The 14592-nt window shown below is 40.8% G+C and overlaps 1 protein-coding gene across 1 annotated transcript; it reads left to right on the top strand.

Moving 5' to 3' along the window:
• LOC137297950 (uncharacterized) lies at positions 1-3889 on the top strand. Its single transcript, XM_067829994.1, has 6 exons — positions 1-52; positions 685-1062; positions 1762-2133; positions 3087-3122; positions 3379-3417; positions 3801-3889. Exons 1-6 carry the CDS (start codon positions 1-3, stop codon positions 3887-3889), a joined length of 966 nt encoding a protein of 321 aa, XP_067686095.1.
• The last annotated feature ends 10703 nt before the right edge of the window (positions 3890-14592 follow it).

Genomic DNA, 14592 nt, shown 5'->3' on the forward strand with positions numbered 1-14592 from the left:
ATGTATTCCATTTGGATGTATCTCCTGTTGGGTGTCTGGTTTTGTGAATCAGGTGCGTATATACTAGATTGTTTTAGACTCGTGAAGATCCGGGCTGGAACTGGTGTTCTGCAATCCATGCATGTCGTAAAAGGAGACAAACGGGATAAGTTAGTCAGGCTTGTCGAGCACATGTCGTCGTATTACAGTTGTGCAGCTATATCGTATTACAGTTGTGCAGCTATATATGGTCACTGGATTGTCTGGTCCAGACTATTTACAGACCGCCGCTATACAGATGGAATAGTGCTGTTAAACAACAAACAAAGAAAGGAAACGTATTTCCTTGTACATAAAACGTCAGTTGCAAAGAAGTACATTACTAGTAATTAACTGAGGACCTTGGGTATGCATTGTACATTATTTGTGTTTCATCTCACTCTAAGAGCGTCACTAATTTTGTACAAAGAAAGCTATTATACCATAATGTTTCAAAAGTCTCAAAATTGTTAGATAAAAGACTTCCATCACGGAAAATGTTTGCTTCATATATCTCAGAACCAAATTTTTGTCAAAGAGTCTCCTGCAACAGTTAGCTGCAATGTTTACTCAAATGTTGCGATATTTGACTAAAATGATATAGATTCTAAATACATAAGTAAAATATAAAAACATGGAACAGTTAGCTCTTCTTTATGTTTTGAGCAGGAAGTGAACTTATATTTACTGCCGAACCACACCATCTACGTTTACACGGTCGCTCTCCGCCATGGTTTACGCTTAGCTGTTCAATGACTAATACCAGTGCCATCAAAGACGTGTATATTATCGAGATTGGACGCCAATCCAAGCATCCAATGGTATCCCTATCTGCCTTGGACCCCCATACAGCTCACGTCCTGGATAAACCCAACATACATCGCATGAAATCTCAAGGTCGAATCGGAGCAAGATCATCACACCTTCTGGTCAAGGTCACCAATGCTCTTTGTGAAGACGTTACGTCATACTATTGTTTGACATTCTTTGTTAACTCCACGCAGAAAGCGATACAAGAAGACAGAAGGATGCTGTCGGTCAAAGGTTTGTATGCCGAATAAGGAAATGAGCGGGCTATTAGGATTTAATGCTGAAACCATATTCACTATTAACTACCTATGGCACTCTTAGTATGGCCGGTTACATTTACTTTTCACTAGTCATGAAGAGTCTGCGTGTATGTGTGTGGGGTTGAAGAGGTGTTGTCATACTTTGATTCAATGTATTAGAATGACGTTTAGAGGTGATACACTCACAGGCAAACATTTTATGGATGTCATTTTCTTTGTTTTGACGAACAATGCTGAAGGGGTATTAGTATACTCCGAAATGCCCGAATGACAGGTGACATCCATTTGATTCTTCCTTAATGTTAATGTTACCCGTGAAGATGCGGGTTAAGATTGATCTTCAACAATCCTCGTTTAATATGAGAAGTCATGCTCACTGGTTGACTCCAATTGTCCAGATTGCTCATGGTCACGCTCATTGGATTGCCTAGTCTATACACGATTAATTACAGAATGTAATTAAAATCCTTCACAAGCTTTTAAATTCATATGTAAATCATGTCATACATACATACATCTTACACAACTCTTTGTATGCGGCGATACAGACCGTCGCCATATAGCTGCAATACTGCTGAGCGTGGCGTCAAACACGACCAGACCACAGCAAACTATTAGTGACTTTAATCCCGAAGAACATTTTTAAGTGCATGTCTTTTCATGACTTTAACAGGATCTGATGTCACAGTGGAAATATCACCGTCCACCTACGTCCCGGGCCAGACTACAAACATGTCAGTAACTTGTATCTTTGAGAGGCTTACAACAAATGTGCATTACGCTGTGTTAGGACGGAAAGTGAATGGAAAGAAGTCTCCAATTGCAGCCCTCAACACAACCCACCGGGTTCCTGTGGGCGGATCTATTTCAGAAAGGTTAACCTTGATGGGTGGAATTGAAAATACGTCAATAGTACGGTTGGAAGCTAATCTGTCACCAGTCTTGTGTGAAGACGTCACACAGTATTATTGCATAGTCAATTACACTTCAGGGAGTGTGGTCAAAACAGCTGAAGATACTTCTGAGGTGACTGGACACTGTTACGGTAGAACACAGGCCGCGGAACCACACACATTGGTTAATTACCAAGGTAGGCAGGTTGGTAGGATTTTAGGGCGGCCTTTAATCATAATCCCCAACTCCTCCTAAAGGTCACATGCAACCAAAAACGAGTATGTATGTAACGAGTAGATTATTTACTTGTTCGTGTACACAACCAAGATTAGACTTCTGATCACGACCTCACACACCTCACAAGCATACTGTTTTAAGCCCCACGAATCTTTTCGCTGCACAAAGGAACATTAGTGAATTGTTTGAACTCCAATTTCGCAGGCTTTCTTTCATCGTTTTCTTCAACTTTATAGGTTGAATTGGCTTTTTGGATGATTTGTTTTGGTAAGTGCATACAGAAAGGTATCAGAATCTTCTAAGTTGCGTTATACGCAAAACGGTTGCATGTGACCTTCAACAAACTGTGATATTCTTATTCAAATTATGGCATGCATACACAAGTTTTACACAACTGTTTGTATGCAACCATAGCGAGAGAGAGAAAGAGAGAGAGAGAAAGAGAGAGAGAGAGAGAGACAGGTAGGTGTCCACACACACGACCACGGATACAAACAGATACGTCCACAGACACAGACACCGTAGACACTGACACACAGGCGCACGCACAAAGGCACATGCATGCAAATATAAACACAAAAAACACGGACACACACAAAATCACATACGTAAACATATGCGATGAGGTGCGATCCGTCACGTCAGATTGCCTATGCCGTCCTTCTAACGGCAAGTACTGGGAGCTGTAAATCAATGTTAAGCTGCATTTTACTTCTGAGTACTTCTGAAGCTCCTTCATTTGTCACAGTCTGAATAAATCAGCTCAACAAGCTGAAATACATTCTTAATATAAATCATTATGTTAATTACTCAAGACCAAAGAGTATTCTACTCGTTTCTACTCTATACTGCTTGTGTCCTCCACAGACACAACCCCAAGTCGCCTGTCGACCACGCACTCATGTAAGGCCAGCCATATTTCTTTTTCCATTTTATCCCATTATTCTATGTGGTTAGAACTCGTAATGTGGGTTTTTCTTGTTCTTAATATTTTTCTCTAACTTTAGAAAAACTGAATTCATAAAAACTGAATAAACATAAAATCCAAATTTCAGTTTGAAAACATCTACCTATACGGTGTCGTGCCACATTCATCGTTAAGGTTTTGTAACTTAAAGTCGGTATCACATTGTCCACATATTTTATTTTATGTTTTCAGTTTCAACACTCTCCGAAGACCCTCGAAAGAGGCATCCAGGTAAGTGTTCGGGGTGTTTCGTTACAAATCTGATGTGACAAAATGACATGAGAAGATCATCCCGATGCAGGGAGTGAAGCTTTAGATTAAGGCCGGAATGTCCTAGCCAGATCGTGGCGCCTCAGAAGCTATTGCGATCAATGTCTCTTACACGTCATGTTAGCCAAAGAGATTCCACCTTTCCTATCCGTTATATTTCCTCCAAAAAGCAGTCGTGCAGGAGTAGCCTAGTGGTTAAAGGGTCCAGGTTCAATTCCCTACATGACTACAGTCTATGAAGAGAAAATTTAGGGGTCAGCTGTCATGATATTGAACTTGGCCTATTAGCTGCGGTGCCTTTTTAAACCCAACTCAGTCAATACTACTGGTTTCTACATTTTCAGGATATACAGCAAGATCCCCTACACAAGAACCAACTGTCACCATCCTAATGTGTATGATGTTTCTTGGCCAAGTCACTCGGAGAGACTGAGGCTTGGACTGTCATATACCATTGGAAGCGAAAGATTCATTACTCTGGATTTTTTCTGCTTCATCGCCCGCAGTATTCAAGATGTGTAACAAAGCAGATCCAAACTGAGATAACCCAACGACTAACGTCAGGGACATCGATACCACGTTATTGGAATGCACTGGCTTATACACCCGTTCTTGAAAAACCAATGTGAAAAAAGCCTGGTATTAAACAGGCGTGTGAGATCCGGGTTTGTGATTGGCTACTCCATGGTGATGACCGACTTTCAGATTAGGACGGACTAACTAATCATGTTTCAACTGAACGTGGACCGGTTGCTTCTGTCAAAAACCATTATGGCCACATTCTATACCTGATAGTGTTGATTCTAGACATTTTATGCAATTTAATATCTTAGTGCAGAAAACAACTTGTCTGTGTCTTTTTCCTATTTCCCCGCTCTGTTTTTTCCTTTACATTCTGGTCATCAATGAAAAATGAGTTATACAAATGTAAATATCGCCCTTACAAGCGTGGTTCGCTTTCAGCATACAAAATTTACACAGGTACTGAAGAGATTTCATATATCGTCTTGCTAAAATGCCTGACAATTTAAAGTCAGTAACGGTCCATTGTTCGACTGATTGCCTACTGATCTGAAGAAGCAGATTGACTGAGAAACATTCCCATGCAGATACAACAATGTGATCATTCATATATTAACAAATTCGTCGCAAAGCTCAGAACCAAAATACACTTTTGAATATTTTGGGGAAACCAGCACGTCACTGGATATTGATCTCGTACGCATCTTTGTGACAAAACGACCACGGTACTCTTTCACAGCTTACGGGTAGCCTGGTGGTTGAAGAGCCGAAGACCAGTCTTCAATTCTACTCATGGGTGCAGTATGTGAAGCCATTTTGTGGTGATAATGCTGGTATATTGCTAAAAGCGGCGTAAAATCAAACTCATGAACTCTCGAGCTGAAGCCTGGGGAAAATCTGGGAAAGAATAGTTTGGACAACCTAAAAGACGACAAACTAGGAAGTGGTGGTCTTGATGTCGTGGTGATCCAGTGATTTCTGGTGAAAATGCCGAGCGCGTGATGCACGTGAAACGTTTCCATGTAAAGTTAAAGACCTAAAGATCTCATGAATATTACGAGGCTTGTGAAAATAATTGTTTTGTAAACATTTGATTTGTTTTATTTCTGAAGCAGTATTGGTTCATAAGATTACTGAATGAACAAACATCGGCGCTACGACAGATTCACACATATGACGACTTTGGCATTATCTACATTTTGTTAAGAACCCTTCAATGTCCAGTGATGTGTTTAACACCTTCACCACACCTGCAGTGTTTCACAGAGATTGTTGGAACGCCCGTACGAGGACAGGAGAGACAAATATGTTGGCCTTGTAGCAAGTATTTGAAGCGTTCATACAATCTGCTATACTAACCCAAGAATGCACGTATTTCTCACGAGATCAATAAAATAATATGTTACATGTTTGTTTTTGCTGAGGTGAGATGAAATGAGGTTTAACGCTCATATTACGACGTACCTGCGTGTGTATGTGTTTCTGCTTGTACCAGCCCAGACTTGGTTGGTTTCATGGTACTAGCTCACTGAGATACCATGCCGCCGTTAGGCAGGAATACCCCACTCTGACACATTACACTGACTCGGAGCCGACTTGTCCTTGTTCTTCCTATTAATGTCCAGCGCCAGACAGGGAAGAGCAAATACTATATATTCCGCTCTTCGGGTGGATTCCATTGTTGACACGTAGTAGATGCGTATGGTTTAAAAGTGTATCAGACCCGTGAAGGTCCCGGGGTAGAATAGGCCTTCAGCAACCCATGCTTACCACAAAAGGCGACTATGCTTGTCGTAAGAGGCGACTAACGGGATCGGGTGGTCAGGCTTGCTGACTTGGTTGACACATGTCATCTGTACCCAACTGCGCAGATCGATGCTCATGTTGTTGATCACTGGATTGTCTGGTCCAGACTCGATTATTTACAGACCGCCGCCATATAGCTGGAATATTGCTGAGTGCGGCGTAAAACTAAACTCACTCACTCACTAAAAGTGTAACGTACGTCAGTATTTCGTGGACAATATTGTCTAATGCGCACTTAAAATCCCCAGCAAGCGGCTCAATATAGACTCCAAAAGTTGTGTGACGGACCTGAAACAATCAGTATACTAACTGCGTAATCTGGGTGTTACGTGCGTTTCCCAAACCCTTCCTATGCCGAATCCTTGCATCATCCTCACTCACCGAAAAGTTCGAAACATACCCCTGTACATATAGCAATAAATGGATACCCGATAGGATGAAATCGACTAGTGATTGCTAATCTTTCTGTGGTTCACAGGTGGCATGTATCCTCCCCAGGGGATGAAAATATCACATGAGCACATACTGTTTCTTTGACTGAGTAAAACGTTAACGCGTATTTGGTATACTGATAATACGTTGCTTGCGTTGTTCTGTTACCATAGTGTCCCGAGGTGCGGTGGGGTAACCGAAGGTCTAAGTGACTTACGATGGCGTCTATCGCTGTTGTTATATCCAGTCTGCCTGTACCCTTTAGAGATAAAATGAATCACAGACTTGAATCGACGACATATATTCACTACCAGTGACTTTTTTCATACGGTGATCACGTTTTATCATTATATTAATTACCACCGTCATCATCATCGTCGTCGTCACCGCCGTCGTTATTACAGCGTCAATTCTGTGGTCGATGCGTTCAGTAAGCATATCATCCACTGGATGCCTCTGATATGTAACAGTTCTGTCAGACTTAAACCAACTGTTAAGTTCAGGCAGCAGAGCATCTTTTTCTGAATGTGGGAGTGTTGATAACAATCTGCCTAGCTTTCTAGTTTGTCACTGTAATATTTAACAAGATAAACTTGAATTATCAGTATAATGCTCTCTTCAATATGAACCGTCAGCAAAGTCAATGAGACTTTAGAATATGGGAGCAATAGAAAATACAGCTCATCTTTTTTCTTTTGGGAGGTTTTCAAACTATTGTTTGCAGTACGATATATTTGGTCAAATCTATCTTAACATGGCCTACACTATATTACATTTTAGTCATGTGCTGAAAGCACTGTAATATATGCTTTTGTTAGACGGTTTATGAGAGGTGCCAACGTGCCAGTTTGTTGCCAGAAATAGCTCTGCGGCAACGATATGAACGGTATAGGCTATAACGTTCAATTACTTTGTCGGTACCGTCTCTATCAAATTCAGAATGTAAACGATGTAATCGCGAACCAGAAAATGTATTGAAACCAGTACTGGTCATATTCTTTTGTAGCATGAAAATCCAGCTTAGAACTGGGGCTCTTCAGCAGTAATAATAAACGACTAACAGGATCGGGTGGTCAGGTTCGCTGCCTTGGCTGGCACATGTCATCGTAACCCAATTACTCAGATCGATGCTCACACTGTTGATCACTGGCCGAGACGTGATTATTGCCAGTTAGCGGGAATATTGCTTATTACCGAGTAAATAAAAAACAACCAAACAAACAAAACATATTCTTTATACTGCGATGAGTGAGCGTTATTCCGTATCGCCTCACTGCTGTAGTGGTTACGGCGCCTGCTGCATGTCATTCCCCAAAATATGGTACTTGTTGGTCCATGCCTGTCGCTCAGCATTCATGGATATGACAGGGACTGGTCAGTTCTGGGCCAGTATAATATGTCTGATTGGATTACCTGCGGCAAGGTATCCACGTGAACTAGCAGTATAAAATCAGCTTAAGGGTCAGCAACTACAAGCAGCTACACATAAACACACATTCACGTCGTCATACTGGCGAATAGCCTCAAATATGACGTTAAACCCCTTTTCACCTCACCTCAGCTTTTCTGTTTCGCTGCACTTGCAGTTTGTTTACCATTTTAAAGAAGATGGGATACTACGTGACTGCAATATACAATCTAGTCCGGCGCGTGTATGTTGTTTTACGTTTTGATTGGCCACAACCCAGCTTATTAACGTGCGTGTATACTTTAAATCTACACCGGCCACATGTGTAATACCTGTTTCTGGTATTGTTGTCATATCGCCTCGATTGCTTAAGGTTCTTCATCTCTGCCATTTTAGCTATATTTATTTTCTCTGTAAAACGCAGTATGCAGTATCCTGCCAGTTATATGGTTTTATACTGCTTTTAGCACTATCCCAGCACTGACCATAAATGACATACGGACCTCATCAAGGAATTGACCCCGGGTGATAGGCGCAAACGCTTTAACCACATGAAACATCTCGCGTTTCAGTTTCAGCGATTGACATCACGAACATCGTTGCTCAATTCTAAAACCATGCAGTCATCAACGGCTTGGTCTCCCTTTATGACAAGCCCTATATTCTTAACGCGAATCGCCAGAGTCACAGCAGTCCATTGTACTCCAGTTAGTTTTTGTAATGTTGGGACCAGCTGATCTTCCGAAGCTATGGCTGGTATGTTCTCGGCCATTTAAGCTGGTTTGTGAAATATTTTACATGATTTCAAATACAACCGTTAAATACATCTTCCTCAAATATATCTTATATATCTTCAATATATTATAAACGTGCTATGCTGTAACATGCACTAGTATCATCAGTCTGGAACCTCAGACTTTTCATGTGGGCAATAATTTGTGAAACTTCAGAAAGACAAAGAATAAATTATTGTGTGTACTGAAAGCAGAAAGTTAAAGTCGCGATGAAAATTAAACCTATTGTGTAGTCAAAACCCTTCTGTTTTCAGACTGCCATAGAGCTGGAATATTATCAAGTACAGCTAAAATAACTAATACAAACCAACCAAAGAACACACACAAAAACAACAAGGAGTAAATGAGTCCAGGAAGCAGCGACTGCATTTGTTCACAGTATAAACAATGGTTGAAACTGGCGCTGGTTTTCCTGATTGTCTGGGCTGTGAATACACCTCAGCTATATCGCAACTGTATTCCGTACCCCAACACCTTCACATTTTTCACGGACACCTACTGTTATCACAAAATGCTTATTTTAAAAGTCTTCATAAAATATATGACGTTTTAGATTTTTAAACTTTAGAATCTAGTATACTGCAACAAACACTTGCGTTAAAAAAATGTTATTCTGGTGCTTGTTGAAGGCTAGAACAATGCTATCCTTTCTGCGAAAATCACTGATTTTCGGTCACTTATACACAATTTTCATCACTCCTCGGCATTCTGGCCCAGGTGAATCGTTCTGTACTAATTTCATTTACCTACCGGAGCGGTTGGGTAGCCGAGGGCTGAAGCGTTGGCTCGTCTCGCCGACGACCCGTGCTCGAATCCCCACATGGGTACATTGTGTGAAGCCCATTTATAGTGTTCCCCGCCGTGATGTTGGAATATTGCTGAAAGGTGCGTAAAACCAAACTCACTCACTCAATGCCACAGGAACGACCTTTATATTCTAAAAAGGTGAACCATGATCGAAATTAATACGGTTGTGCCATTTAAAATCATTTGGTAACTTAGTAACTGAGGTGCCCGCTCGTCACGTAGAAGAACCGATTTCGGTCGCGATTTCCAGTATGGGTCTAAGGTTCGAATGTTCGTATTTATGTTTATGCTTCCAGTTCTGTCAACACTATACCCGTGCTGTCTGTTTCACCAATATCCACCACTGTGGGATTTACACCAACATAAAGCTGAAACGCTCTCCTCCTGTCTTTATTTCTTTCGTTCCCTCTTCCTCAGATTCCTGCCATCATATATTCCTCTTATTTTATTTTATTTCTTCCTTTACTCATCTTTTTCTGCTCTCTTTCTTCACCTTTTCTCACTTTCTTACATTCCAAGAGTGATATAGGGGGTGTTGAAGTAACTCACATATCTCTAAAGAATAGTTTGATAATCAGATGGGATTTTCAGGTGGTGAAGGAAAACTTGTTCTGACTGTTTTAGTCACGTGACACGTCAATACAAGTTCCGTTCCCCATTGTATATTGATGGGACAGGTTTTACACATTCATGAAGTGCTTAAATACTTTTTAATCATGTTTTCGCAAGACCTCTGCAGTTATATCTCTTGTTCTGTTTATCACAATCACGCCGATCTTCACAACGCTGGCTTTTACTACCTGCTTGACAATTAATGTTGCAATAATTCCCCCTCCCTTCAACCTTCTGTTAAAATCAGTGTTTCTATCATACAACCTTTCTACCCTTCACGACCCCTATTGTAACCTTCCCGTAACATATGGTAACATGGCCTCTCATTGTGTCTCGCCATTGTTCTCGTACCAGACGAGAACTCTCAAGAGCGCCGCCATTGTTGTCCTCATTGTGCACGCGAGTGACGAGATTTCTTCAGACCCGCGTGATCTACATAAAAGGTCCATTAAAGGGAGCTAATAAGGAATTATGATAGGGTTATTCCGCCGGTCCAAGTCAAGCGGTGGTATGAAAGGCCATGTTGAGTCCACTCCTCATGGAAGCACAATCGGGAGGCGGAGGGATTGCATTAGTCGCGGTAATTGTAGAAATTCCCCATCTGTGACGGCTAGTAGCGCCGTCTGGTAACCAGTTTAAAGAGTCGTGTTTGTGTATGGACGCAAGTCAAGTGCTTTGAACTTCGAGGCGCGTCTTTTTCTACAGTACAAAATGCTATATCCGTCCTATTTATTCAGTCAGATGAGATAATTTTAAGCGTGCGTTTCCTAAACCGTTCCTGTCATTTAAATATAAATATAAACATGAAACGCCAGCGCCACAGAGTAATCTGCACCGAGCATCTGCCGAAATATGTGTTTTAAAGTTTAAGGGAGATTGCGTTTTCGATAAATTAAACGCATTATTTGATAAAAGGCACAGAACAGCACATTCGATTGCTTTCACAAAGGAATCAATGCGAAATTATTATTTGGAAATCTTCAAAAGCAAAATGAGTCAACTTATTCTGAAATTTGAAAATTATTTCCTTATGTGACGTAAAGCAAATTAAACCTGTCGACACAATGACACTTTGATAATAAATTAAGGTCATGTTAGAGAGAGAAAATATATAAAATCTAAATGGGCAAATATAGAAAACCGGAAAAGGTAAATGTGTCCCCAGTTTTAATGGTTTAAAGGGTGAATGTGTAGGCGCATGCCTAAATGTACGTAGGTATGTGGGCAAGAATTGGTATTATGTTGGATATGTGATGTAATGCAATTTTACATTTTAATGCTAGTATAATAGAGTTAGCAATGAGCGAGTTAGTGAGTGACATTATTAGTCACATCGACAGTATTTCAGCCATATCGTGTTAAAACATGTTAAACGTTGATAAGCAATACAGGATATTTAATATCTGTCAGCGAAGAACAGAAAAACAACAATTAATACTAGCAGGCATATGACGTTCAAATTAGAGCTCTAGTTAGGTCAACGCAATACATTCACCATATATATGGCGATGGGAACTTTGACTACCTGCATGGAATCTAGGCTGTCGGCGATTGCACTGAAATATTATAAATGGTAAAATAACACGTCTGCTGATTACACGATGCCATTTAGAAAGTGGTCAAATTATTTTGAACTTCACTTTCTCAGTAAAGCACAAATTCTAGTACTTTCTTGGTTGAGTCCCATGCGGGATTCGAACCCGCACCCTTAGAGTCAGGCACCTAATCGCCAGCACACAAAGTCAGCCGCCTAGCCCGCTCAGCCACCACGACTTCCACTTGAGCAACTCTACATTACTGACCGTTGTCTAACTTAAATGCCACCCATCGCTTTCATAAGTTAGTCATCGAATGTGGTTTTACATCGCTTTCAGCAGTATTCCAGCAATATTACGGCGGGGATACCAAAATGGGATGTGCATTTTGTACCTATGTGGGCATCGTACCCTGGTCTTCGGCAAGACCAGCGAACGATTTATCCAAAATAGACTATCCCTCACCTCCCCAATTTAGTCATTAAAGACGTATATAAACGAGTGAAATATATTTCGAAATTCGCAGTGTTGGAATCTTAAAAACAGTCGTAATCAATGACGTCACTGCCAGTCTGATCGGTGAGACTAGACCAGTGGTTAAAGTGTTGACTCGCCAAGCTAAAGACAGGCGTCGAGTCTGTACATTGCTAGCTACATTGACAGCTGTGTTTTTGATAGCTTGGATATCTGTGGGTGATTCATCCCAATGAAATTGGACTTGTGGCAAATACCAATTGTTTAGCAGTAATATTGCTGATGCAGGCCTAAGTCATTCGATCTCAAACAAAGAGACGTATAGTGACTAATTTGTTCTCTGTACTTAAGACGCTCTAAGTTAGATTCAGGCTGCTCGATCTTTCGTGATAAAGTCGTGACAGGTAGACATACAAACAGAGGCAGAGACAGACGACACAGGGATAAATTCGTTTCATAGCAAATACAGTATGTATGTCACTTGTGAAGGCACAGTTGGAACTAGTCTTCAGCAAACTTTCCCTTTTGTAATGGCGACTAGCAGCATCGGGTGTTTAGACGCACTGGCGTGGGTGACGCATGTCATTATCGCAATTACTTAGATCGATGCCAATGATGCTGATCACTGGATTGTCTGGCCCAGAGGCGATTATTTACAGATCGCCGCCATACACCTGGAATATTGCGGTGTTACACGATTACGAATCATAACTGCATCCATGTACATGTTGACACTCGCTTACAGTGTGTTAGCGAGAGACAAGACGACACCGACGACGACAATACTTATAGGAAGATACTTTGTGTGAATGATGACGAGGCGTTGATGTTGTGTCCAAACTCACCCATGGGTCGTTGGGACTACCTATTATCGTGTTCTATTTCAAGACAACCTATCCTCATTGGATCATTGAACTGAGACATGGAATTCACAAGCTCTATTTCACGACAATGTATCCCAGTTGAAACTGCCATCGATATGGTCCATACCACATGGACATCGCCGTCGATACGCTGAATTTGACTCTGTCTTTAAGCGCTTCCTAATTCAATAAAGGGAAAGTCCCAAACTACGCGTACGTCTGAAGGGTGATTTAACTCTTGATACCAACTGTCCTTGAAAGCGTCATACCAAAACACGTTACAATATGGAACTCGGCATTGAAACACGGACTGGTCGACCACGGACAATATACGGTGTCTGACTTGAACTGTTGAATCGTACATCAATGTGCAAACACTATCATGGAAATGACATTGCCCTGCACTAGTATAAGCGCATGGACAGACACGCAGACGCAGACGCACATACACACTCTCAAATACGCACACGCATATTCTCTCACGAGTACACAAGTACACGCCCACTTATCTTATCTCACACATAAATGTAGTTTTCTGATTAGCTGGATGATATTCAATTACTTTCAAAGTAGCCCGCTCACGGTGATAAATCTAAATCTTTTTTTCTTGTCGTGTGCAAAATATAGTGATGGCTGCAAAAAGATTTCTACCAGTGTTCGGTAAGATAAATACGTTATTCATTGGTCCCTTGGAGCCCATGTTGCCCATAACAAGTGAACAACTCATAATATACACCCATATACTCACATGGAAACACATTCCCATGCACATACACGTGCAAACACATATACTATTAAACGCAGGAGCATAGATGTACACGTATATATATATATATATATATATATATATATATATATATATATACACACACACACGCGCGCACGCGCGCACGCACGCACACACGCACACACACATGTCGCTCCATAACCCCCGAATCTTGAATGTGACGTTAGATATCATTTTGATAAGGCGACCACGTTAATCCAGACTCAACAAACAAGTGAATTAATGACAAACTATATATATGTAGCATTTCCATAATTTTATTTCACTCATGCTCATTAAAATAAATAGACAATATGTACATTCCACTCTCTCATGGCAGTGAAGCACAATATTAACTTTATCACTTCCCCCCTCAGCTGATCACACTCGGACTCAAACTGCAGGATGACGCTTTTCGCGCGCTCATGTATTCATCATATGTCTTCACGAGTTACCCCCGTGAAATATACACCCCAAACTTTGATATGTCAGATATGTCATTCAACAATACACTTGGCATGTGATGATATCATCTTTGAAGATCATGGAAAGATATAAAATAGCCTTATCAAAAGTGTAGCAGTGAGTTAAAGTTCACATATGCAACAACTCGAAAAATATATATTTACAATACGTTTCTTTCTCCCAACATAAAACACAGTGTTGTTACCGACAATGTTTACTCACACAGCTAAGCACTGACGTTGGAAACAGCACGACAATTAGCTGTCGTAGGTTCTTTTCTGTCTCAAAAACGTTCTACAAAAACCACTGTGCAAGCTGTGAATACGTTTCGTGAACTTCAGTGTGTTGTGTTAGATATAAGCGACTGACGTTAATGACTGAAACATTCAGACTGAGTGAGTTTAGTATGAAGTCCCCTGAAATATATACTCACACGCATAAGAAACGCAAACATTTTTATCCAAACAGGAACAAACTCTGAGCCCTAAATTAATATGAGTTTTAGCATATAGTGAAGCTGTGTTATCAATATTTGTGTTGCGTTTTGGAATGCCCAAGTACAAACACACCAATAGAAGGAATATCCATTATTCGCCATGCCAGTGAATATGCGGGTATCATGCACACATGTCTCGTGAAAACGAACATGCAC

Source organism: Haliotis asinina, chromosome 1 (assembly GCF_037392515.1).
Source record: "Haliotis asinina isolate JCU_RB_2024 chromosome 1, JCU_Hal_asi_v2, whole genome shotgun sequence".
In the NCBI taxonomy this organism is placed as follows: Eukaryota; Metazoa; Mollusca; class Gastropoda; order Lepetellida; family Haliotidae; genus Haliotis; species Haliotis asinina.